Source organism: Mustela nigripes, chromosome 6 (genome assembly GCF_022355385.1).
Source record: "Mustela nigripes isolate SB6536 chromosome 6, MUSNIG.SB6536, whole genome shotgun sequence".
NCBI lineage: Eukaryota > Metazoa > Chordata > Mammalia > Carnivora > Mustelidae > Mustela > Mustela nigripes.
The window spans coordinates 7,121,701-7,147,701 of NC_081562.1; the positions used below are offsets into that span (position 1 = coordinate 7,121,701).

Below are 26,001 nucleotides of genomic sequence, written 5' to 3' on the forward strand. Positions count from 1 at the left end.
TATTCTTTCAACATTCTAGCTCACTCATGATTTGTCTGTTCTGAGGTTGCAACGAGGCTGCCACGAAGCTGAAGACAGGGAGCTCAGGGAGGCGAGCGCTTCCCAAGCGATCATGAACCGAAGGGAAGCCGAAGCCGTTCACACCGGCTCCCCTGGCCTCCCGTGCTCCTTAGAGATGTCACAGATCTGAGCACGGGAGCCACACTCTTTGGCTGTCAGCCCCAAGGAGGGAGTCAAGGAGACTCCCAACTCCGGACGGATACTGAGCAGGCAGCAGCCCTCTCCTGCTCCAAGCACCCGTTTCTTAGGCCTGGGAAGGAGACACGCTTTACCTGAACGCTCCTCTTCCCCCAGATGTCAACCTTCCGTGGACCCTTCTCCCTGTCCCTGTCAGGCTCCTGACTCCAAGGAGCTTTTCTGAAGGAGGCCAGCAGCCCCACTCTTTCCAAGTGAGCACTTTGGGAAGGATCCAGACACCCACTGCTTGGCGGGGAGGAAAAAGGGGGGCACTGAGCAGGCAGAAGGTGAGACGGAGAGGGGAGACATCAGGCCATCATTCTACCCGCTGGCGGGGGGTAGGGGGACATAGACACCAACCAGAGATTAAATGTCCACCCTTAAAACACAACACAACACAACACAAACCGTATACTTTCTGGCCAAAGAAAATGAAGAGCATTTAAGCTGGAGGCTCTTCTACCAATTACAAAATGAGAACTGCCCTACTGGTGGGTAGCCAGACCAGACAGAGAGTGCCCGGGCGGGCAAGCTGCCCGGGGCAGGACACGGACATGCCGGATGCGACGGCCCTGTTGTGGTTACAATAGAGTAAGAGTGAACACGGTTTTTATAGAACCACAAAGTCAAAATTGGGAGGGAGGGGGGTGGCCTCCCTTGGCCTCAGGGACCCTTGTCAAGTACCCGGAAGGGCAGGTGTGCAGGTCCCTGGAGGGCCGTGGCATTCCCCTGGGGTGTGGCCCATGACCAGTGCATGGTTCCCCCCCGTCTTAACATCTGTTAGGAAAAGTCTTTCAGGGTCAGGGCCCAGGACTCAGAGCCACCACTTTACATAAAGCCAGTGGTAAGCATGACAAAGTGCGCCTGTCGCCTCTGACCCTCTTTACCACAGGCTACCTGCCCTGAGCAAATAAATACACCCATCTCCAGGTGCCCCAGCTGACCACAGTGCGCAGAGGGTTCCACAGCTTTCCTCAGCGAATCTTCCAGGTACAGCCGAAGGATGACTGAGTCCACGTACACAAACGAAAGGAGCAGCTGTGAGGCAGTGGGGCCACAGCCGCAAGGACCTCTCCCCTCCACACGGCAGCCGGGCTCACGTGGGCGGCCGGTGTCTCCTAGGACACAGACTCAGGGGCCCCTAGCCCCACCAAATGGCCCAAGAGCTAAGCTGTGACTCCTGTGATCCCTCACTGGGTCCTGCGGGCGGACACTCCGGGCAGCTCGCGTGGGGGAAGAGATCCCAGAACAAGAACTGGGAAGCCCTCCTTCTGTTTTTAGGGAAAGTGAATGACTCTGGCCTGGCCCACACTGGAGAGCAGAGCAAGAAAAAAAGGGAACTTCTTGGGAAACATGCCCCAGCTCTCTGGCCACAGTGTACGGGGCCGTGGAGGCCGGTTTTCTAAACACCATGCGAAGGGGCATCCTGGCTCCAGGAAGTTAAGCTTCCTAGGCAAGGGGTGGGGGGTTCCTTTTAAATCCAAGATCTGAGCATGGTCACTAGGTGAAAAGAAACAGCAGGTTCCAAGGCCCAGTGTGGTGGGACAAAAAAGTTGCAGGTGGCCTCCACGAGTGGCCTGGATAAGAGGAGATGAAAAGGCCTCCCTCTGCACTGTGGGCGAGACTCGGGAGGCCAGCCACCCTGGGAGGCCCTCCTCCAAAGCAGATCAAACAGGGAGGGCCCCTCTCCAGGGCCTCCTCCCTGGCTTGCAGGCCTCAGAAGAAAAGGGGTGTGGGAGCTAAGAACGGCTGGGTGCGCTTCTGCGGCAGGCCCCAGACCCACACCCCACCCCAGGCCGTGCAGAGACGCGGCTCCTGTGGCCTGGCCCGCAGGGGCCACTATGGAGGAGCTGCTGTCTTTCTACCTCCGAAAGAGATGGGAACGGATGTGCCTCTCAAAGACTTTCTGGGGAGGGGGAGGTGGGTGACAGATAAGCCCCACCTGAAATGCGCCCTGCTACCTGAGAAGACGTCGGGCGACAAGGATCACGACTCATTCCATGGAGACAGGCTCAATGGCCCAGGCCGGAGACCGAGGGAGAGTCAGGGAAGCCTGAGCCCCCTGTGAAAAGAGATCTGTACCCCAGAGGTGCCCTTCCGATTCAACTGGGACATCCGAGAACAGAAACTAAGGCTGATTCACCCGTCTACGTAGATTCTCTCGCACCCCCACGGGGGAGGAGGCTGGCCCCCCAGAGAAGTCGCCACGTGCGCTGGCCATGTGATAATGAAGCTTGAACGTGAACGCTCCCGGAGCAGGTGTGCCACCATTCGACCATGACGAGTCATAAGTCTCCACGCGTGTGTGGGGTGTCAGGGAGCCCCCAGGCAGAGGTCTGAGGTGCAGGCGGTGCTGCCCAGCGGGGGCACGGGTTACAAGGGCCCGTACTTGGTCTCATACTTGGACACGATGGTCTTGCACTTGCCCACCTCCTTGCGCAGCTCAGCCACCTCCGTCCGCAGCGCCGTGTTCTCCTTCTCCAGGAAGGCGGCCCGGATGGTGATCTGGTTCTCCTTCAGGCGCCGGGCATCCCGGGACCGTTTGGCCGCCACGTTGTTCTTCTTGCGTCTCGTCCAGTACTTCTCGTCCTGTGGGCAAGTGTCCCCTGTGGGTGTCTCCTCTCGCCCCACGAGGAAACCCGTTTCCCCTCCTGCCAGCACCCTGCGCCCCAGATTCCTCTTAAAACTCACCTGGTGCCGCCAGCCAAAAGCTTGGACCCCAGGGAAGGAGCTGCAAGTGCCAAGGACACCGAGGGGCCCCCCCTTTCCCCGGGGAGGTGGAACAAGCAGCAAGGTCGCCGGGTGGGATATGCAGGGGAGGAGAGGGCACTCGCTGCTCACCGGCTCTGGGCTGCTTCAGGATAAAGCACCGTCCACACCCTTGCCTCACCTCAGCATTCCGGTCAGGACTAAGGGCCTATGCCCTGTGTCCAGTTCCCGGAGTTTAAATCTCCTTCCACGCAGGGGAACCGTGGGAGCCCCTTGGCCTCTTACTGTCGCCTGTCCCTCATCTTTATGATGCGGGACAATAACAGCGACTATGACACAGAGGTGTCTCGGGAGTAGACGAGTTCCCGTGTACAAGGGGCTTATGACAGTGCCCGGCGTACGATAAGGACCACACAAATGTCCACCGTCTTCGCTGTCACTGTCACTGAAGCCTCAGAAACCTATGGTTATTTCCGCCCCATAGATGAGGCATCTGAGGCCTGGCGAGGTCTAGGTGGCAACGTGGAGTTTGAACCCAGGTCTGCCTGATTCCAAAGCTTGGAGGAAATCGGTTCCTTGGAGTTTTCCGTAAGAAAGGATGGAAAGACTACAAAATCCGCCTCTCCCTCCCGCTCTCCGAGTTCCTGCAAGAGCATCAGCTTAAAAGCTGCTTGCTCTTCCCTGGGGATGGCAACATACAACCATCTTTTGTCCTTCAAAGCAAAGGCTTGTTCAACCCCAGTTCCTGTGGCCTAGTGAGCTCCTGCCCGAAGGCTGGGCCAAAGCCAGGGAAGTGGGAACATCACCATGGTGGCGGCCAGTAAGAAAAGACAGAAGCTACAGGGAGTCGTACTGGGGCCAAATGTTACCTGACTCCCTTTCTTTCTACCAACTGCTGCAGGATACGGCTCTGTGCTCTGAACTCATGCCTTTCTAAACGGTGTCCACAAGGAGAGAGGGTCCTCTGCATAAAATCAAATGGGAGGCAGCACAGCCGCTCAGCTCAGACATCAGCTTACCTTCTGCTCATCGGGGACAAAGACCTTCTTGGCCTTTTTGATCATGGGCTGGGGCTTCAGATCCTCCTCTGCAAACTTGTGCTTCCGAGGGTTGAAGAGCTCCCCGCCGGGGACACTGGAGAGGACCAGGTCAGCAGGGTCAGGATTGAAGTTCACATCCACCTCCACACAGTTGGGGTCAATGGGACTGGGTGTCTCCCTCTCCTTTTCCAGGGAGGATTCTGAAAGACACAGAGGCAGGTGGTCCCCAAATAGTCCACTGGACAGCAAAGGCTCATGCCCCACACCTAGATACCTGCTTGAATCTCAAGGTTGCCCCAGCCACTGTCACATGCAGGGAAGAAAAACCAGCACAGCATCAGCTCCCAAGCTGGCATAAGTGATTCAACCCAAGAACACAAATATGGAAAGAATTCTTTCCTGTAGGAACAAAATGCTCAAAAGGAAACAGAGGCCCTCGAAAAAGACAGGATTTTCCGATTGTTTTCTTCCCCCCAGAAATGTTAAGCAAAACATTAAGTCATTATACCCCCTTAACTTCCTGTGGTTTCAAGTTCTCAAATAATGAGAAACAGCTGAATTTCTCTGTGAACTATTACGGGCTAGGGACACAGACTGAACAAGGAAATAGCTTCCATTTTTGAATCCCTCGAGACGTTATCAGTCAAAGTGCTCATTCAGCCTTAGAACAACTCTGAAAGGCAGACAGGTGTGAACCCTCTGCTATAGATAACAAAACTGAGGCTCAGAGACACAACCTGGTCGTCCCAGCGTCACACAGACGGTAAGTGACCGAGCGACACTCTGAGTCTGGGTCTGGCTGACTCTGAATCCTTGTTCTTCCTCACCCTTTCTAGCTGCCACTCTGTTGTGGACCTTGGATAAAAGGCACTTTCAGAATTCAAAGGTTGTGCGTTACTAGAGATAAGTCACAAAAAAACAACAAAACATACCTTTGGCCTGCTCATCCCGTGCTACTGGTAGAAGTACACAAAATATCTGGTCGACAGATATTTGTTAACGATCTATCCTATGCCAAGAACTGTCCTTGCAAAGACAAATCAGTGCACAAAACAAGTACAAATCCTTGCCTTCGTGGAATGTTATTCTAGCGGGGGAAGGTTGACATTACACAAGATAAATTAAAAATATCTGTAAGAGTGCTGGACGCCATGTGGCTGTTCGGGAGAACATTTCAGCAGGAGTGAACATCAAATGCACTGGGATGTGCACAGGCAGGCGGCGGTATTCAAGAAACCAAGAGGCAGCCACTGTAGCTGAAGAGGAAGGATGGGAGGAAAGGGTAACAGGACAGGTCCAGAACACAAAACGCAGACCTTTTAATCCCCAGAAAGCAGTGGTTTTCAATAGGGGATGATTCTGTCCTGCCAGAGACGCGTGACCACATGGTGGCGGGGGTGGGTGGGGGGGGAGTCCGCTGGCATCTCGTGGGTAGAAGCCAGGAATGCTGCTAAACATCCTCTAATGCACAGCCCCGCTCCTCCCCCCAACCCCAGCAAAAAAAAAAATTATCTGGTCCAAATGTCAACAGTGCCAGTGACTCTGACTTTTAGCCCGAGATGGGAGAAGCCGCTGGAGGGTTCTGAGCACACAGGTGACCTGATGTTTCACTGGCTTGTGTGCATAAACTCAGTGGCTCCTCTTAGACAGGGTTAATTACAAAAAGGGCTTGAGATAAGGAGAGCGAATGACCAGGGACCCACATGGTAAGGATGGGAAGGCCACAGCTGCCAAATCCTACACCCACAAGCCGAACAGCCAGGGGGCCAGAGCCCGACAAGCGGGACTCCCACACCCTGCTGGGATGAGCAGGGTAAGTTGTGCGGCGGAACCTACAAAGGCTGAACATCTATGTGTCTGATGACCCAGCCCCGCGGAAGTGCACAGATGTATTTACCAAAGGACACGCGTGTAAAGGACCACGGCAGGGCTGTGCATAACCTAAAACTGGAAATGCCTCAAATGCCCATGAGCCACAGAATGGAGAAACATGGTATGATCAGACGATGGAGTCTTTTAAGCGAGTGAAATGAACAAACTGCTATAGGTATGAAATAAATTTCCTCACAAACTTGAGGAAAAGCAGCTAGACGGGGCGGGAACTGTCCTTTCGTTTCCACCATGTGTTCAGTCCTTCAGTATAAAACTTACTTTACCTGTATTGTTGTTTTCTTCTGCCATAGAGTACTCCGTAAGTATTTTTTATAAATATATAATTTATATGTGTGTTATAATGCTAGCTATAGGCACCTATAAATATCAGACTGCGAACATAATTATAATAGACAAAACAAACATAATATATAATATATACACATACGCAATTAATATACAATTCCATGCACCTTTGGTAATGGAGATAAGGAGTGATTACCTCTGGATAGTCATGACTACATTGGGGGTCACAGGGCATTTCTGGGACACCAACAGAGTTCTATATCCTGATTTGTGTGGTAGTTACACGGGTGGATTCACTCTGTGAAGATTTGCTGGGCTGTGAAATGGGTACTTTTGTATGCCAAAAGTTTCATTAAGAAGACTTACTTAGAAACAAAATCAGGTCACCTGGGTGACTCAGTTGGTTGAACTTCTGACTCTTGGTTTTGGCTCAGGTCATGATCTCAGGGTCGTGGAATCTTGGGCTCCGCGTTCAGCTCAGAGTCTGCTTGAGATTCTTTCCTTCCCTCTCCCTCTGTCCGGCCCCCTCCCAACTCTCTCTCTAAAATAAATATATAAATCTTAAAACAACAAAAACAATGTATCAGAGGCAAACACCACCTTAGGCAAACTGCCTAAGGCATAAAATGAGGACTCATTTCCAGCTCTGCCCCCTACCCACACAGGGACCAGCCTTCCAGGACAAGCTGATGAGCACAGAAATGAGCGGCCCTCCAACAAGAATTCAGCTGGAATCAGCTGAAGTCTTTAGATCTACTCAGTTTACAGGAAAAAAACAGAAAAAAAAAAAAAAAAAAAAAAAAAACAAGGGGCAGAGGAACATGTGAAATGGCACTACAGGAATATGGACAGAAAAACCCAGCATGCGCAAAACTCTACAGGACCAATAACTCAGTGTCTTCAACAAATGAATTGCAAAGAAAAAAGGAGAGGGGATCCCAAAGATTACAAAAGATTTAAGAGACATAACTAAATGAGATCTGTGTGTCTTGTCTGGATCCTGATTCAAACAAACTGTAAAACAGTAACTTTTTTTTTTTTTTTAACAGATATATTTATTTGAGAGAGAGAGAGAGTAAGTGTGCACACATGGGGTGGGCAGAGGGAGAATCTCAAGCAGACTCCCCAGTGAGCACAGAGGCCAATATGGGGCTTGATCTCATAACTCTGAGATCATGCCCTGTGCTAGAATCAAGAGGCAGGCACTTAACTGACTGAGCCTCCCAGGCACCCCTCTAAACAGTAACATTTCTGAGACAACTTTTTGGAAATTTGAAAGCTTATGGCTATATTGTCAATTTCTTATGTAAAACTGGTAGTTTCGTTATGCTTTTTAAAAGAACCCTTACGTTTTACAGACATATTAAAATATATACAGATGAAATTACATAGTATCTAGGATTCTATTTTATTTTTTTCTTAAAGATTTTATTTATTTACTTTTTTTTTTTTCTTTTAAGATTTTACTTATTTATTTGACAGAGACTGAGAAAGCACAGGCAGGGGGAGTAGCAGAGGGAGAGAGAGAAGCAGGCTCTCTGCAGAGCAGGGAGCCCAATGTGGGATTCAATCCCAGAACCCTGGGATCATGACCCGAGCCAAAGGCAGACACTTAACCATCTGTGCTACCCAGGCACCCCAAAGCTTTTATTTATTTATTTAAGAAAGAGCGAGAACAAGTGCATAAGAGCAGGGGGGCAGGGAAGGGCAGAGGGAGAGGGAGAAGCAGGCTTCCCACTGAGCAGGGAGCCCAATTCAGGGCTCTAACCCAGGACACTGAGATCATGACTGGAGCCAAAGGCAGTCGCTTAACTGACTGAGCCCACCAGGAGCCCCTAGGATTTGATATTAAATAATGAGGTGAGAGACTGGGAGAGGTTATGGAATACAAGACTGATTAAGAGTTAAGAATTAGGAAAGGTTGAGTGATCGTTACATGAGGGCTCATACAGTAGTCTCTTACTTTTGTATTTGAAGTGCTTCCATAATAAAAAGTTAAATAATAAATAACACTAGAGCATGAGAATTCCTTGGGGGTGGGTCCCTTGGGTTCCAACACCAGCTCCTGGGATCCTTCTTGGGAGCCATCAGCCTGTGTGTGCCTCTAACTGAACCTGCAAAAAACTTTGTAGGGCCCCCAGAGACAGTGGCCATGCCTCCTCTGAAGCGTTCATGCCTAGGAGGCATGAAAACCAACCCACCACCCACCCCTTTACAAGAAGTACAAAAGAGAAACGAGAGAATCAAGAGTCCCAGAGATAATGTCTGTCCTGGTAGCAGGGCAGTGCCTAAGCAGTAGCTGGCTATGGGATCAGGCACCCTGGCTGCTTTCACCACCTACCAGCTATGTGACCCTGGGCAAGTTACTTCTAGTTTCCTCACCTGCAAAACAGGTATTAGAGTATCAACCTCGTAAGGTTCTTGTGAATGCCTGCCATGGAGTAAGTGCTAAATAAATGTTAGCTACTAACATTTATTGAATGTTAACTAAATAAATAAATGGTTTATTTATTATTTATTTAACTAAATAAATGGTCCTACAACAACTACTACTACTATTATTATTACTATTACTACTGTCTGAGCTTGCCAGTAAGCTTTGGCAGAGCGCATGTGGAGGGAAAGAGCAGAGCTGAGGAAAAGCAGCATGGCATCTCCATCCTGTAAAGCCTCAGACTTCAAGGGCTCACTCCACCGGCCCAGTCACCTGCAGCACCCCGGCCCACAGCAAGGTGCCGACTGTGCTGTGGCTGCTCTTTTCGTCTCCAGCCTCAGGGACTGTGCTCCAGGGTGGGGTGCAGAGGCTCTCTCCACGCTCCAGGCCCACCAGGACCTCCTCTGAGAGCAAGGCCTCACTGGGTGTGCGCACTCAGTGGCCCTCGGCGGGAAGTGGGCTTCTCTGCACGGGCCGGGCGGCCAGGCACCCACCTGTGCTGGACGCGGTTTCCGAGGGCTGGAAGACGGCCGCGGAGGAGGACGGCGGGGAAGCCGTGGAAGAGCTGGCCGATTCCTTCCCTTCCAGCTCAGCCACAGGCAGCAGCAGGTTCTGGGCCAGATGGGTGGGGCTGGCGGGGATGCCGTTCTCCAGCAGGAACTCATCCAGGTCCATGTACTCCAGGTGGAAAGACTCGCCGTCATAAGGGATGGTCTTGTCCCAAATGGGTGGCATGAGGGAGGCTGAGACGGCCATGGTGCTGGCTGCTGCAGCCTCGTCTTCCTCCAGCTTTTCCTTCCCCTTTTCTTTATCTGCAGACACAAAATCTGTGATGAGACATCACACAAGAGGGTCATTCAATCTCAGGAGGTGAGCTGTGGGCCTCTCGGGGCTGACTCCTCTCCATCTGAGCCCCAATCCAGACCAGCAATTTTCGAGAGCTCGCTCTGCTCTCCAGGGATAACCTGCTGTTTGACAGAGGCCCACAGGTCTCCTTCAGACATGGCTGCATGGCCTTGCCCAGGTCTGGCCTTCCCAGAATGTTCTCCACAAGTTCTGGGGTCTAATGTGGTCCCAGGATTAGTTCAAAATAGGCTTTGGCATGGGCAGCTACAGGAGAGAGGCTTCAGGGAGGAAATGGAGTTTCTGATATCTCAGTATTATTTTAGGAAAGGATATTTTAGGATTCTTCAGACCAAGAACTTCGGTGTTCTGTCCTGTTCCCTCCAGCCAAGCTTCTCCACAGTAACCCAGCCTTGGGCTTGAACCCCAGCTTTGCCACCCACTTGCTTTGGTGTGTGATTTTAGCCATGTTACTTAACCTCTCCCAGACTCAGTGTCCTCCGCCATAGATAAGGATAAAGCAGCCTCTTTGGTGAAGACTAGAGATAACATTTTTTAAAAAGATTTTTATTTAGTTATTATTATTATTTTTTAAGATTTTATTTATTTATTTGACAGACAGCACGAGTAGGCAGAGAGGCAGAGCCGATTCGAGGCTGGATCCCAGGACCCTGGGATTATGACCTGAGCCGAAGGCAGAGGCTTTAACCCACTGAGCCACCCAGGCGCCCCTTAAGATTTTTATTTTTAAGTCATCTCTACACCTAATGTGGGGTTCGAACTTAATGACCCTGAGATCAAGATTCGCATGTTCCATTGACTCAGCCAGCCAGGTGTGCCTCTAGAGACAACATTTGAAAGTGTCTTGTACAGTTCCAGGCACACAGCAGGCATTCGCTATTCCTGTGAGCTTGTTGAGGGCAGGGACTATATCTGATTAATTTTAAAATTAATTTTTAAAATCTTAAAAAAAAAAAAGTAAATAAATAAAATCTTTAAGAAAAAAATAAAATAGAATCCTAGATACTATGTAATTTCATCTGTACATATTTCAATATGTCTGTAAAACATCTCAAGGACCACTGCAGAAGCAAGCTGAGGGAAAACATGCATACTGAATGAAAAATGCGGGGTTTGCAAACTGACTCCCTTTAGGTTTACTGGATAGAGAGGGCTTGGAGCTGTCTTTTCAGGACCTTTTTCAGAGCAACCATTTCAAGAGGCTGCTATCCCTGAATAAGCAGAGAAGACTAAAGGCAGGTTTTCTGGGAAGAAGGAAGGAGTGGAACCGAAGAAGAAAAGCTTATTCCAAAAAAAAAAAGAAAGAAAGAAAGAAAGAAAAAAAGCTTGTTCCCATTCATAGCAAAACTAATCAATTAGTGGGGACTGGTATATACCTAATTCTCTCAGCCCAAAAGCTATGTACAGAGGTATGTAAAAAAGGGCAAATTAAGAAAAAGAGATGAAAGAAATGTAACCCGGTTAGAAGGAAATCAAAGTGACAGGGAGGCTAATCAGGGAATCAAGAGATAAAATCATGACAAGTTCATAATGGGCTTTCAAATTGAGGGAGACAACTTTGAACTCTGGATTCTGAAGTGAAAAAGAGAAATCAAATATGATTATGTTGGAAATAAACCAGTCATGCATGGACTCCTAGACCACAGTCAGCCAAAAATCAGCCTGTTGGTTCAATGAAAATGGACACACCCAGTGTGTTAAAAAGGTGGAGGTTTTGACAAACAGAATTTGGTCATGGCTTCTAACCTGAATTGTTGCAACTGCCTTCTATACCAAGCTTTGGTTTAAAACCAAATGGGAATTAAGAAAGCCAAGCTTTGGTGGGCTGGGTGGGCAGATGTCCTCCTTGTTCTCCTCTGAGATACTGACCCTACATTCTACTCAGAAACGACTGTGACCCATGTCGGTGGCATCATGGGGATCAAAAGAGGCAGGAAAAGGGAAGAACAGATAAACAACCATACTGAAGGACAAGTAACAATAAGTTCCAGGTTTTATCTGGCGTAAGCAATTAAACAAATACATTTTTAAAATTTTTATTCTCTTATTTTATTTTAAAAATTTATTTTTATTTTTTATTTATTATTATTATTTTTAAAAGATTTTATTTATTTATTTGAAAGAGAGAGATCAAAGGTAGATAGAGAGGCAGGCAGAGAGAGAGAGGGAAGCAGGCTCCCTGCCGAGCAGAGAGCCCGATGCAGGACTCGATCCCAGGACCCCGAGATCATGACCTGAGCCGAAGGCAGCGGCTTAACCCACTGAGCCACCCAGGCGCCCCTAAAAATTTATTTTTAAAGATTTGTTTTACAGATTTTATTTATTTATTTGACAGAGAGAGAGACAGCAAGAGAGGGAACACAAGCAGGGGGAGTGGGAGAGGGAGAAGCATGTTTTACACCGAGCATGGAGCCCAATGCAGGGCTTGATCCCAGGACTTTGGGATCATGACCAGAGCATGGGCGCCTGGGTGGCTCAGTGGGATCATGACCAGAGCCAAAGACAGATGCTCAACAACTAAGGTACCCAGGCACCCCAAGATTTATTTATTTTAGAGAGAGAAAGAGAGCACCAGCAGGAGGGGCAGAGGTGGAGGGAGAGAGAATCTCAAGCAGACAGCACCCTGCGTGCGGGGCCGGACACCAGGCTCGACTGCAGGACCCTGAGATCATGACCTCAGCTGAAACCAAAAGTCACATGCTTAACCGACTGCACCACCCAGGCACCCCTAAATTTATTTTTAAGTAAGCTCTACGCCCGATGTCGGGCTTGAACTCAAGATCCCAAAATCAAGAGTTGCATGTTCTGTTGACTGAGCCAGTCACACAACCCAAGAACATTTTAAATCAGTGTTTTCCTAATTTTTTATAAATTATAATCAGAGTTTTAATTATAGGAGATGGTAAAGGACTAGGTCCATCACAGAGGTCATAGGGATGGATATCAGTGGATGCCAGTGATATGGTAAAAAGCACCAGACCGGCGGAGAGATGTAAGGCCTAGCTAGGTGACCTTGAGGAAGCATCCTCACCTTCTGAGCCTCAGCTTTCCTCATCTGGGAAGTGGGGATAATATCTTACAGGATCACTACGAAAGACTAAATAGATTATTATCTAAGTGCTTTGTAAGCATTATGCAAATGTAAGGTAGAATTACTGTTTCCGATGGTTGCTGCTTGGTAATCTTGAATAAGAACCTGAGAGATGTGTACACCTGTCTCAGTGGCTTGTCTCATTCCCACATCTGGAACAAAGCATTGCCTTCAAAACAAAGAAAAGGGTCTGTGGACATGAGGTTCCAAAGCAAGAGGGAAGAGCCTGGCCTTACCTGATGTGCGTAAGCTATTTATAACTCAACAGTGGCAGCGACAGAGATGGCAACCTCAGAATGCATCCCGGAAACGAAGAGAAACAGCATTTTTAAAAAGAAAAGTAATTCCTCAAAACAGGCAATTCACAGACGGCTTACTCCTTTCCAAATCCTGAACTACACTGATGGCTCTTAGAAATTCAAAGATCTCAGATGGAAAGCATACCTCCCTGCACCTAAACCCTCACAATAGGTGGCACTCCTCCTGTGCCCCGAACCTCCCGTCCTCAGTCCAAAAAAACAGAGCCAAACCTGCTTTCCACACAGGCTCCAGAGACCTCTGTGGCCTAGGAAACAAGCAGCAGCCCAGCTCTGCTACAGTGACCCCAAAGTCTAGGGTCAGCCCCAAACAAGCCAGTGAAGGTGCCACAGCGGCCTCATTCTGACCCTTCTCCCTCTACCTGCCTCGCCCCAACCTCTCCCTGGGAAGGCGCCTCACATCCCTTCTCCTGACACCCCTCCCCCACCTCAGCAGCAGAGCAAATCTCCTGGTGCACCCAGTAGCTGGGGATACGCACACGCAGGGATGAAGGGAGGTCCTCCTCCCAGGTGCAGGAAGTCCACATACAAAGACAATCCGCCACCATATATCAGCGCTCCTCAAACTTTAGTGGACTTTGGAATCACAGAAGTGGGGTGCTCCTTCAAATGCAGATACCTGTGCCAGCAGCCGCAGATTCGGGGGCGAAGGGTGGGGCCCAGGAACCAGCATTTTAAACTAGCATCCCAAGTGATTCTGATGCCGGCATCCCCAGAGAAGGCGCCCTGGAGCATCCTTTAAGTGGGAGCCTCGACCCCCACCGGCCTCCTCAGTAACCCTTACCCACGTCGCGCGCGCTGGGAGGCTGCCCGAATGAACCTCCTCAGTGCGACCCCACCCCACCTCCTCCCTCCTGCCCCTTCCCCGCCAACCCCCATCTGACCTAGCCTCTCTCCAGTCGGCCCGACCTTCTCTTCCCACTCCCTCGCCTCGCCCTCCAGGCCCCTCCGCAGGACAACTACACCCTGACCTCCGACCTCCCCGGCCCCGCCCTCGCAAGGCCCCGCCCCTGCAGAAACCCCGCCCCCAGGCGCGCGCGGACCCCCTCCCCTCACCGAGGCGCGCCTCCCGCGGGGGGTTCTCCATCAGCTTCTTCAGGACCAGGGGGAAGGAACCCGGCAGGCCCCTCTCCCCAGCTGCGCGCCCCGGTCCCGGGCCCGGCCCCGCCTGCGGCTCCACAGGCGGCTTCTTTCCGCCGCCCGCGTCCGACATCGTGCCCCGCGCTCTGCTCGCGCGCCTCGCCTCCCCCGCCCGCCCCCCGAGATGGGCCAGAGCCTTGCGACCCGCAGCAGCTGCCGACACGGGCAGCTACTGCGCAGGCGCCCAGCGGCACCCCCACCTCCCTCCATCCCTACCCCGCCTGCGGACAGGCTCTGGCATATTAATTATTCATGAGGCCAGGCCAGCTTCCCCGGATCGCGGCTTCGGATTGGTCCGCCCTGTAAGGAGGGCAGGCGCAGCCTTCCGGGCCGTGATTGGTTAGGCCGCTGGGGTTAGCGCGGCACGTGCGGGGCCAGGTGAGGAGAAACGCCGGAGACCCCGCCCCGTCCGCCCCTGTGTCACCTGATTGGCGCCTGCTGGAGTCAGCGTCATGGGCCCTCTTCGACAGCAGCCCCTTTCCCTCAACCCGCGGTTTCACCTTCGCCTCCCTCTTCATAGCCCCCGCCCTCCTCCCTGACCACCGCAGCCGTTCCCCTTTCCCTCTCATTGCAATCTCGCCACCTCCCGGACGCGCCCCTGAAAGGAAGCGGGGCTGGGCGTGGCCAGGCTGGCCGGGGGAACCTATCAAATCGCCCGCTCGAGCCGCGCGGCCGTCCCCCCGCGGATCACGTGGAGCCGCAGCCGAGTCTAGTGGGAAGGGGGGAGGGAGAAGAGGAGGAAGGCGCGGTGCAGCCAATGGAGGGCGGGGGCGGGGCTCGGGGCGGCGCACGAGGCGTAGCACGTGCGGAGCTGCGGCGGGGAGGAGGGGGGGCGGCCCTTTTTGTTCCGGGGACTCTGCCCCGGGTCGTGGGACAGCAACGCAAAACCCAGCGCGCACCCCTCCTCCTCCGCGACCCAGAGGTTGGCTGAGGGCAAGGCGTCAGACGGCGACCTGCCCTGCCCGTTGGGTTGGCCCGAGCTCGCTTGGTCGCTGCTGCGGGTGGGGGTGGGGCAGGAGGGGGTGTCAGGTTCCCCACGGATCCCGGTTTCTGGTGCGGGCGTGGCAGCCAGATAAACACTAGCGTGGAGGGAGCATTCTTGAGCCCCGCGGGTGGAGAGAAAGGGCCGGCCCTGCGCCAGGGCTCGGGTACAAGCTTCCTTCCTCCCACTTACTAGCTTATGACCTTGGGAAAGTCCAGTGGCTTCACTTGCGCCTGCTTCCTCATCCTTAAAATGAAGGGGTTGGGCTAATCTGTAAAATCCTGAACAGCTCTGCAATTCTGTTCCTCTCTAGGACTTTCCCTTCCTTTTCCTAGGGAAAAATGAAACAACAAAATTCCTTTACACAGGGTACCGATTACACACTTTGTGGGTGAACGTCCTCTTAAAACACAAATCCTCCTAGGAATGCCTCTGGAAACCTGTAAAAGTGTAAAATGTGAGCGGGTGCGCAAATGGCGGAGGCGGTAGAGGAAGCTAATCCCAAAGAGCGCCCAGAACTTTGTACCTTATTAGAGCACAAATCACCCTCTGCTTTGCCCCCGAACAGTACTCCACTCTCCCTGTCTAAACTCCCCGGGTGGGGGCGGGGAGGGGCTTTGGCCTGTTTATCTGGTTTCTCACCAAGGAGCCAGGCCATCCAGTAGTCAGGCTGGGGAGCGGCAGAGTGCTGTCCTTGGAGCATGGTGTAGGTGCGTGACCGACAACAGCCTGCGTGAAAGCTGTCCTTCTGATGCGATCAGAATTTTGCTGGGAGTTGAGGAGGAAAAAGAAGTTGCCCCCCCCACCCCCTAGCCCGCTCTGGACACCTGGGTGGTTCAGTATGGTTAAGTGGCTGTCCTCAGGTCAGGTCATGATCCCGGAGTCCTAGGATCAAGTTCCGCGTTGGGCTCTTTGCTCAGCAGTGAGCCAGCTTTTCCCTCTGCTTGTGCTTGTGTTCTCTCTCTCTCTCTCTCTCTGACAAATAAATAAAATCTTAAAAAAAAAAAAAAAAAAAGAGAGAGACTGAAGAAGAAGTTGGGCCCCTAAGCAGGCCTGGAAAACAAGAAGTTTGAAGGGATTCTGGGAGATGGCTGGGACACGTGATGGCATCTGACTCCAAATTCAAGTTCTTACTGCTATGTGCATTACACTTCCGTGGCCTCTGGCTCATGCCTCCAGCCAACTGCTTCACATCTCCAGGCCACCTTTCCTGGTATATCAAATGGAGGTAGGGCAGGGTCTATCTTTGGGATTTCCATAAGCCAATGCACTGCACAATTGTAAACCTGCAACAGATGGTAATTTTCATAATTTTACTAAAATTCATGGGTACATATCCACTGCTTGTGGTGTACGTGGATTCTGTTTAGTAGAAATACTAAATTGTGCACAGAATATCTGTTGAATTATGTACATGACTAAACAAAGATATCTTTAGGGGGTACCTGGCTGGTTCAGCTGGTGGAGCATGGGACTCTTGATCTCGGAGTTGTGAGTTCGAGTACCGCATTGGATGTAGAGATTACTTAAAATCTTAAGGGGCACCTGGGTGGTTCAGTCATTAAGCATCTGCCTTTAGCTCAGGTCATGATCCCAGGGTCCTGGGATCAAGCTCCAAGTTGAACTCCCTACCCAGCAGGAGGCCTGCTTCTCCCTCTCCTACTCCCCCCTGCTTGTATTCCCTCTCTTGCTGTCTTTCTTCCCATCAAATAAATAAAATTTAAAAAAAAAAATCTTTTTTTTTTTTTTAAGATTTTATTTATTTATTTGACAGATCACAAGTAAGCAGAGAGGCAGGCAGAGAGAGAGCCCGGGGAACAGGCTCCCTGCTGAGCAGAGAGCCCAATGCGGGGCTTGATCCCAGGACCCTGGGATCATGACCTGAGCTGAAGGCAGAGGCTTTAACACACCGAGTCACCCAGGTGCCCCAAAATAAAATCTATTTTTTTTAAAGGTGTCTTTAGGAGACACTGACCTAGAGATTTTGAAACAAATTTCAAAGTGTTAAAAAATTCAAAGGGTACCCGAAGAAATTGACATGAACCCTTTTTAAAAATGGCTGGTTTAGGGACACCTTGGTGGCTCAGTTGGTTGAAGGACTGTCTTCACCTCAGGTCATGATCCTGGAGTCCTCGGATCGGATCGAGTCCCGTTTCAGGCTCCTTGCTCGGCAGGGAGTCTGCTTCTCCCTCTGACCCTCCCCCTTCTCATCCCCCACCCCTCTCTCTCTCTCAAAACAGAAACAAAACCCAAAAACCTAAAAAAAAAAAAAAAAAAAAAAGGCTGGTTTGGCCATGGTGAGACTTGTTGCGTTAGAGTTAAATGTCTATTTTCTTGGCTAATATGACATTATTGAAGGGGGAAACAATTTTCAAGGTATTAGAGGAGGATTTGTGATCATTTAACAGTGGAAAGTTATAACATTTCTTTATAACAGGGGTGGGTATAGTAGGAAGGAATAAAGATTCAGATTTCTTTGTAAACTACAGTTATCCAAAAGGCATAATGTCAACTCCATTTATCACCCTTCCTGGAGCAACTAACGTAACAGGCGAGTGACACTTGTGAGAAGCAAGACAAGCAGGTGGGGACTTTAAAACTCAGTTTTGAGGGGCACCTGGGTGGCTCAGTTGGTTAAGCGACTGCCTTTGGCTCAGGTCATGATCCTGGAGTCCTGGGATCGAGTCCAATATCAGACTCCCTGCTGAGCAGGGAGTCTGCTTCTCCCGCTGACCACTCTCCTCTTATGCTCTCTCTCTCTCAAGTAAATAAATAAAATCATTAAAAAAAAAACACACACACACACACACAACTCAGTTTTGAGGGGCTCCTAGGTGGCTCAGTCAGTGAAGTGTCTGACTTCGGCTCAGGTCATGATCCAGGGGTCCTGGGATCCAGCCCTGCATGGGGCTCCCTGCTCAGCAGGGCGTCTCCTTCTCCCTTATCTCTCTGCCCCTCCACCAGCGTGTGCTCTCTCTCTCAAATAAATAAATAAAATCTTAAAAAAAATAAAAACTTAGCTTTGATTCCATTCTCTTTTCATGTCCTGACACTCCCCAGAAAGGTTTTTCTTTTCTTTCTTTTCTCCTGGATAGCCACAGGGTAAATGGTGTGTCACAAACACTGCGGGAACATTACAAACATGTCCTTTCTCGTGCTTGCTTGCAAGCTAGGGGCTTAGCTACGTTGTGGGCTGGCAGCGTGGAGCAGCACCACCCTGGAGGTGGGGTGAGAGCCCTTACACTTCGGGCTTCCTTCTCCAGCTGACAGGAGAACTGTAATAGCTTCTGTCTACCCTGTTTCCTATCCATCAGTAAAGTGGTACCAACAGCCTCGCCTCATCCCTTCTCAGAGAGCAGGAACAGATGTTGTAAGAATTAGGTGATTTCCATCGTGTGTGTGAGCCCTACGAAGTAAAAGGACTCCATAAAAAGAACATGTCAGGGGTGCCTGGGGGGCTCAGTTGTGGAGCTGCTGCCTTCGGCTCAGGTCATGATCCCAGGGTCCTGGGATTGAGCCCGCATCGGGCTCCTTGCTCAGCGGGGATCTTGCTGCTCCCTCTCTCACTCCCCCAGCTTGTGTTCCCTCTCTGGCTATGTCTCTCACTGTCAAATAAACTCTTTAAAAAAAAAAAACAAACAAGAATATGTCATTACACGGTTAAGACTGTAAAGGTGTGAAGTGTTACCTCAGTTTTCTTTCGTGGTGGGTTTTCAAGCAGTGACTTTTTTTTTTTTAAGATTTATTTATTTATTTGAGAGAGAGAGAGAGAGAGACAAGCAGGGCGAGTGGAAGACGGAGAAACAGGCTTCCTGCCACTGGGCTTTACCGACTGAGCAACCCAGGCACCCCGCTGCAGTGGCTTTTTGAGGGAAGCACGGTTCCGGGGGGCAGTGGTTGAACTGTGGACTTGGGGGCAGGCCTGGGTTGGGTCGCCCCTCAGCTGGTGACTAACCACATGGCCTTGGGCAAGCGACTTCTCCTAAGCCTCCTGTTTGTCTCTCAGAGACCGAGGTGGATGTGCTTACCTCACAGAGCGGTTATGAGGATAATGTGTGAGAAGCAACCTCAAGTGCCCGCCTGAACAGTGAATGTCACAGAGTGGGTGGGCCTCCGCACTTCCCCTTCGTTCAGGTTGTGTCAGGTCAGGAGTAGAATTATTCTGGGAGGCTGAGTTCTAGGGTCAAAGCTACAGCAGAGCACGGATGTGAAATGTCCCTTTTTCAGAGCTAGACTGGCTCTAAATTCTCTTTAGTGTTTCAGAAACCTGCAAACCAACCCTAGTTAAAAATGTCATTGAGGGTTGCCTGGGTGGCTCGGTTAAGCATCAGTCAGACTTGATCTCAGCTCAGGTCTTGATCTCAGGGTTGTGAGTTCAAGTCCCCCATTGAGCTCCACACTGGGCATGGAGCCTACTTAAAAAAACAAAAAACAAAAAACAAAAAAAACTTACTAAAAAAACCTAATTGAGCATATGCAGAACAAGTGCCTTTCATGATGCCATTCAGAGTATTATTATTTAAATTTGAATTTCAGAGGAGCTGCAAATCCAGCCCAGGAGCCTTTGGCCAGGTAGTCCCACAAAGATCCATTTGGCCACAGAGTCGGCATCCAGTAGGACAGCACCTCTTCCAATCTTCTGACTTTACGGAGCATGGTGGGTGTAGGTTAAGAGCAGGACAGTGAGAAGGCTTCCATCGAGCTCTCAACAAAGCCCAGTTATCTGTGGGCCTCGCCCAATGCAGGAGAGCACAAAACTTTGTTCAGGGTAGTAACTCAGTAAATATTTGTTGGCTCGTTTTGTTGGCAGGGCTGGTAGGAAGGTTGACAAAATCCTTCAGAGCCAAGTCCTATACATTTGGAACGTTATTAGCACGAGATCACAGTCACTGTGTTGATTCACAGTGGAACCTAGAATAACAAATGTGAGCCACCCGTGATGGCAAGTCCCCAGCACAAGCCTGGCCCATAGCTCGCATACCTGTGGCGGCGGAGCTCTGGGCTGTGGTTTGTACCTTGGTCTCAGTGTGTTCTAGGGGAGAAGTGGTGGGTGGAGCTCTTCACTAACTCCTGCCCATCTCTTCAGTATGAGTTTCCTGTTTGGCTCGCCTCTTGTCCACTCCCAGTGTTCGGATTACAGATGGAGAGCTGTCCCAAGAGTGCCATTTCCAGAGAAGCCATCACCTCCAACCTCTGCCACGTCTCCACAGCCACTGACAGCCATGGTTTCTTCGGGGAACGCTGCATTGATGGTGCTGTGGTAGGGTGTGGGTTCTGGAGTCAGACCATCTGGGTTTAATTCCTACTTTGACTACTTCCCTAATTGTGTGACCTTGGGCAAGTTACTTAGCCTCTCTGTGCCTGAATGTCGAAGGCAAACAATTCAGGCGTGCTGCCGAGGAGAACTGCACTTGGCACCTAGCAAGTGCTCCGTTGAAGTTAACTGTGCCTAATTGCATTTTGGGTTGTTCTGGGAACATTCCTCCCCACCTGCTGCTTCCCCAAGAATAGTGGGGGCGGAGGCGGGGTGGGGACTTGCAGGCAGGGATAGGACAGCTTCACTCTTCTTTCTGCAGGTATCTCCAACCTCACCTCTTCCTTCTCTCCACCTTGCTCCCCTTTGACAGCCACGGTGCCTTTTATTGCTCAAATATGTGTCTTTCCTGACCCAGAAAAGGGCCTTTGTGGGTGCCGTTCCCTCAGCCTGAAAGTTCTCGGTGTCGCTCACTCTCCCGGCCTCTGTCCCAATGTCACCCCCTCAGAGAGGCTGGCCCTGACCCTCCTCACTGCTGACTGCCTGTCTCTCCCCACCGGAAGGCAAACACAGGCGAGGGGGCAGTGTCTGGGTCATTCACCCCCCCAGCCACAAGTGTAGCAAACACTCAGTAAGCGATTGGATGACTGAAGAGATCTTGGAGAATCCGGGTGGGAGAGGAGGAGCCTGGCAGCGGGCAGAGCTGGGTTGGAAGCCTTGATAAGTGTATGGCCCTCCCTTTCCTGAGCATTCCTTCTCCTCATTATGGAATGGCTAATCATAAGGCCCTTGCAAGGCCACTTCACAAATAGTAATGAAAATGCTCACACTCGAGGAACCAGGGCTCTTAGAATCAGGATTCATTCCCGTGGCAGCCTAGCCTTGGGTCAGGCTCATAACCCTTGGCGAGGGGCAGCCTGTCAGTTTCGGACACGGGTGTCAGTTTCCCCGCACTCCACAGGAAGGGACTGATCAAACTGATCGCGTTTCAGGGATGGGTGATGGTGGGGAAACAAATAGGAAAGAAGGCTCCGAGTCCTAACGTGGGAGCCAAGAAGAGAGGCTGGGCACACCCTGGCCCCGAGTACAGCTGATCCCTCTGGGTGCATTTCCTCCCCATTTAGGAGTAGTTGGATTAAAGGAGCTAACATGCCCGGTAACGCTGAAGACACCCCCACCCCCACCCGCGCCCTCCTTTTGCCTGAAAGCAAACTTCACACTTTCTCAGTTTCTCTCCGGTTCCGCCAGGCTGGGAATGGAGGCAACCACATGGACCTTTCCTGAGGCCAAGCTCAGGACAGCCCAGGCTGCATGGAGTCTGGTTTTTGGCCGATTTAACTGAGTCCTCCAAGGGGAGGACGCCCAGGCCCTTCTAGCGCGCCCCTGACTCTGCCCTAGCGTTATTCAGCCCCTGCTCCGGGCAGCTCGGCGGGCACCGGGTGGGGGGTGTGTGTGTGCAGACAATGGCACCGTGCCCCGGGAGGCTTGGCACGCGTTTCCAAGGAGACAGCCGTGTGTGTGTGTGTGTGTGTGTGTGTGTGTGTGTACCCACAGATTGCAACACCCAGTTCTTTCAAGGAGAATATCGGCGGGAAGGAGGGTGGAAAGAGAACGGAGGGTCAGATTACAAATAGGATGTTGGCGGAAGGCGCGCAATGCTAGGCCCAGTGGCTTTGTCTCTCGTGGGGAAAACAGTGTAGGACTTTATAGTTTGCAAAGGGTTTCCTCGTAGGGTAAATCATCGAATCCTGGCAATACACCCGTGAAGCAGGCAGGCTTTGTACCTTGTATAGGTTGGGGGGGACCTGTCAAGGATGCCCTGCTGGGTGGCTCACAAGGGATTCTAGCCAGAAGCTCTCTGAGGCGGGTACCCTGCCCGCCCTGCTCCAAATGAGGGTCTTGTTCAACCTCTGGGTGTGGGTTCCTGCTGCATGGCTCCCTGCAAAAGAGGCCTGAGTGACCAAAGCTGGCAGAAAAGTTGGGGGCCAGCCTCAGAGCAGCTGAGGCCCCACATGTTGATGGAAGGATAGGGTGTAAAGATCTAACAGTGTGGGTGAGAGAAGCAGGGTCTTTCCAGAAGCTGGAGAAGAAGGTGAGAAAATGTACAACAGAACAGAATCACCTCTTGGAAGAGGATCCCCTGGAGAAGGGGCAGCAGTGGAAACACGAATCATCCTAGGAATCAGGAACCAGAGACAGAGGGGAAACTGAGTCAGGACTCGGGGTCCAGACACCCTCTTTCACTGGACATGATTTGTCTGCCCTCAGGAAAGTCAGTCAAACTGGTGACCAGAGTGAAGGACCACCAGGTGGCCATCGTGACCTGAAGCCAAGGGAGGCTTCCGTCTGGTCAGCTCTACTAGAGAAAGTCGGCTTGATTAGGGGGACCAGAAAGTCGTGGAGGTCTGTGCAGGCTGCTGGGGGGAGGCCCAGGGGCTGCAAGAGGGAGAGGGAGCATCTCTGAACTAGAACCGGGAGGGAGAGGTGTCAGGGGGGACAGGGGCTCGTGAGAGCGCACCTGGGATTTGGCACACTCTGCAAGGCTTGCTTCTTTTTTTTTTTTTTTTTTTTTTAAGATTTTATTTATTTGTTTGAGAGAGAGACAGTGAGAGAGAGTGCATGAGAGGGGAGAAGGTCAGAGGGAGAAGCAGACTCCCCATGGAGCTGGGAGCCCGATGTGGGACTCGATCCCGGGACTCCAGAATCATGACCTGAGCCGAAGGCAGTCGTTCAACCAACTGAGCCACCCAGGCGCCCAAGGCTTGCTTCTAAGATTCCTTCACACGGGACCCAAGATACCCTCTGCAGGTGACCCAAACGTGTGCTGAGGCAGTCACTGGGCTGGAGAAAGTGGGGAGTTTGTAAACAGGCCTCAGTCTCCTGTGCAGAAACCACCCCTTTGACACCAAAGCAAAAGGTGAGCAATCCTAAGGGCAGGCCTGCTTTCTGGGGGCAACTAGCTGTTTCTCTTGTCTTCTTCCCATTGAGGTCAGATGCCAGGGTCGGGGGACCCAGGAGGAGAGACCTTATAAAGTACTTGCTACATGACTGCCGGAAATTCCAGTTCTGTGTAGTATATGTATCTTTTTTTTAACCAAGGGATATTGGTTTTCAGGTAGATACATTTATTTTTATAGAAGATACGGAGAGGGATACCTGGCTGGCTCAGTCGGAGGAACATGCAATTCTTGACCCCTCAGGGTTGTGAGTTGGAGCCCCACCTTGGGTGTAGAGATTACTTAAAGATAAAATCATTAAAAAAAAAAAAAAAAGGGCGCCTGGGTGGCTCAGTGGTTAAGCCACTGCCTTCGGCTCAGGTCATGATCTCAGGGTCCTGGGATCGAGTCCCGCATCGGGCTCTCTGCTCAGCAGGGAGCCTGCTTCCTCCTCTCTCTCTCTGCCTGCCTCTCTGCCTACTTGTGATTTCTCTCTGTCAAATAAATAAATAAAATCTTTAAAAAAAAAAAAAAAAAAAAGAAGAAGAAGAAGAAAAGAAGCAGCTGTGGAAAGTCTGGGAGCTTTGAAAAGCGGTGATGGTGGGTGGGCAGCAGGCAGGAGTGAGGTCTTTGTGGGGTACACTAACCCCTTTAGCTCTTCAACCTTTATTCCCTCATCTTATATACCCACTGGCATCTGTCATTCCCATGGGACCTCATGCTTCTGACCCTCAGTAAGATGCCACATGGGGATGAGATAAGAGGTGGCGTCGGGCTCTGGTTCATGACCCTTGGACCAACCCAGCCATACCAGCCAAACTGATCTTCAGTCAGAACGTGCCAGCTCTTGGAGAGGCTCTACCTGAGAACCTTGGCGAGTCCCCTCAGTTGTTGGACCCCAATTTTGCCCACCCACAGTAAGCAGCAGGGACCAGCTGGGAGCCCGCGGCCAGAAACTGCTGCCACATTTCAAAAGCTTTGTTATCCTGGTCCAAGGAGCAGCACCCCGAATCGCCCCAGAACCCTTTTCTGTCCAGCTGAGAGCTGTCCCTGCAGAGCTACTGGCCACCAGCTGGTCTCTGTGCATGCACCGGGCCATCCAGAGACACCCTACTTTCCTTGAGTGTCTGGGGCAAAAAGGAAACCTTTTGCCTTCGGAAGGACTTCTAACTCCACTCACCCACACGGCTGTTCAGAGATGCTAAGAAGTCAGCTGCGGCTTCTCTGCCAGGATAAGCTGAGGGTCCCCTGAGAAGATGGGCTTCTCCTGGTGAGCAGCTGGGGCCCTGAGGCTACAAAGGCATAGGAACTGCTTCTAGGATCCCTGCCTCTGGGGGGTGGCCCGACTGTCCCAGCCTTCAAACCACACGGTGTGGTCTGAAGGGCCTGGGCCCGGAGGTCTGTGAGAGAGCCCGCAGGGACCGTGCTCTGAGCTCGGGGGGCCACTGTCCCCCGCTCAGGCAGCACCTCCTCCCTCCCCAAGGGATAAGAAAGAGGGCAGGGCCTATGGTGTCTGTCCTCTGGCCCCAGAGGTTGGGAATGGCTAAGAGTCCTTTGGAAGGAAGTCCTGTGGGGACAACCAGGCTCTGGTGATGAGACAGACACAGCAGGATGAGGGAGAGCCCGAGAAAGCTTCCCCGAGGGGACACGTGGGGCTCCGAGGACAGCCGGGTGCCTTTAAAGGTGCATGTGGATTTTGAGCCCTGAGGACCGGGGTGTGAGCCCCTGACATCTTGGAACAGAAGAGGTTTGGAGATTGATGTATCAGGAGGGAGAACCCTGAGCCGGCCAGCCCCCAAGTCTGGCCAGGGGCTTGTTTCTTAGGGCAGAGCTCAGGAGACACCTGGGGCGGGCTCCGGCCCTCTGTCCACGGCCTCCTCCGCGGGCTCCCCGGCCCCGTGTTTGCCTGTGTCTCCTAGGAACTGGGGCTGCGAGCCTGTGGTCCTGTTACATAACAGCTTCCATCCCATCCAGGGGTTCAGCCCTCCAGCGAGCGGGAGCCGAAGCAGGCGAACGGAGGAAGGAGGAAGGGCTCTTCTCCAGACACCGGAGACGGGGCCCAGATCCACAGACTCCGCCAGTCCGCCGCCACCCCAACGCGCAGAGGGAGGGAACTTAATCAACAGTCAGCCTTCAGCGCATTGTCCCAGCAGGGCGCTCTGGTCCTGCCCTCACCCCACGTGAGCACGGCACCTGTCAGTGGCCACACGCTGGCGCTGGCCGCAGCTTCCCAAAAGCTAGCAGGCCCAGGAGGTGGCCCCTGAGTGGCAGAGACGCTCCCCACTGTGTCCATTTCTGCACCCAGCCCTGCTCCTGCCCAGGGAGGGGCCAGGGGCAGACCCCGGCCGGGGACCCTCCCCAGCTCGGAGATGCCCATCCTGCCACCGTGCCTGTGACTACCCCCCCCGCCCCCGCCCCCGCTCCAGGGTACCTGGGCAGAGGGCCAACGCAGGCCACCCCGGTTCCTACCTGTCCTCTTCTCTGGCCAAGGCAGAGAGTGCTCCAGCAGGGACTTGAGGACCTCAGGCATATCCATGGCAGGGGCCACTCCAATCCGGTCGCAGCTCGACATGGCCCGGCAGGAGGTGCTTGCTCGGGGGAGTTCAGAAGCAGCTAGAGAGGCAGGAGCTGGCCCGGGAGCCGCAGGCTCTGGAGGCGGGCGGGGCGGGAGCCCAAGGCAGCCAATGGGCAGTAGAGGCCCCGGCCCACCCGTCCACCCCCGGCTCGGCCACCCGCCAGCTCCGCTGGCTGCAGCCAGGCCTTCCCTTCCCGCTGCCTGGCAGGGCGGGCCTGGCCCTGCGCCAGCCGCAGCACGTGGA

General features: G+C 52.1%; 1 protein-coding gene across 6 annotated transcripts; it reads right to left on the reverse strand.

Annotated features, from left to right (window-relative positions):
• Positions 1-25,898, reverse strand: TEF (TEF transcription factor, PAR bZIP family member). 6 transcript variants are annotated; one of them, XM_059401927.1, is made up of 4 exons: positions 25,652-25,898; positions 9,093-9,410; positions 3,966-4,186; positions 1-2,826 (listed from the first exon to the last, which is right to left on the reverse strand). In XM_059401927.1, the coding sequence occupies exons 1-4, from the start codon at positions 25,752-25,754 to the stop codon at positions 2,611-2,613; spliced, it is 858 nt and encodes a 285-aa protein (XP_059257910.1). In that variant the 5' UTR covers positions 25,755-25,898; the 3' UTR covers positions 1-2,610. The 6 variants fall into 6 exon arrangements, with proteins under 6 accessions (XP_059257910.1, XP_059257909.1, XP_059257906.1 ...); XM_059401926.1 differs by having other exon boundaries at positions 9,093-9,425; XM_059401923.1 differs by lacking the exon at positions 25,652-25,898 and adding an exon at positions 14,435-14,588 and having other exon boundaries at positions 9,093-9,425.
• Between the last annotated feature and the right edge of the window lie 103 nt (positions 25,899-26,001).

What these genes read in the sequence shown, in the direction of transcription:
- TEF (XM_059401922.1), bottom strand. Translation starts at nt 14,083, where the DNA reads ATGTCGGACGCGGGCGGCGGAAAGAAGCCGCCTGTGGAGCCGCAGGCG. An exon ending in GGAAACCGCGTCCAGCACAG is followed by an intron (nt 4,187 to 9,092) that starts GTGGGTGCCTGG and finishes TGTGTCTTTCAG; the next exon opens with AATCCTCCCTGGAAAAGGAG. An exon ending in TTGTCCCCGATGAGCAGAAG is followed by an intron (nt 2,827 to 3,965) that starts GTAAGCTGATGT and finishes ACTTGCCCACAG; the next exon opens with GACGAGAAGTACTGGACGAG.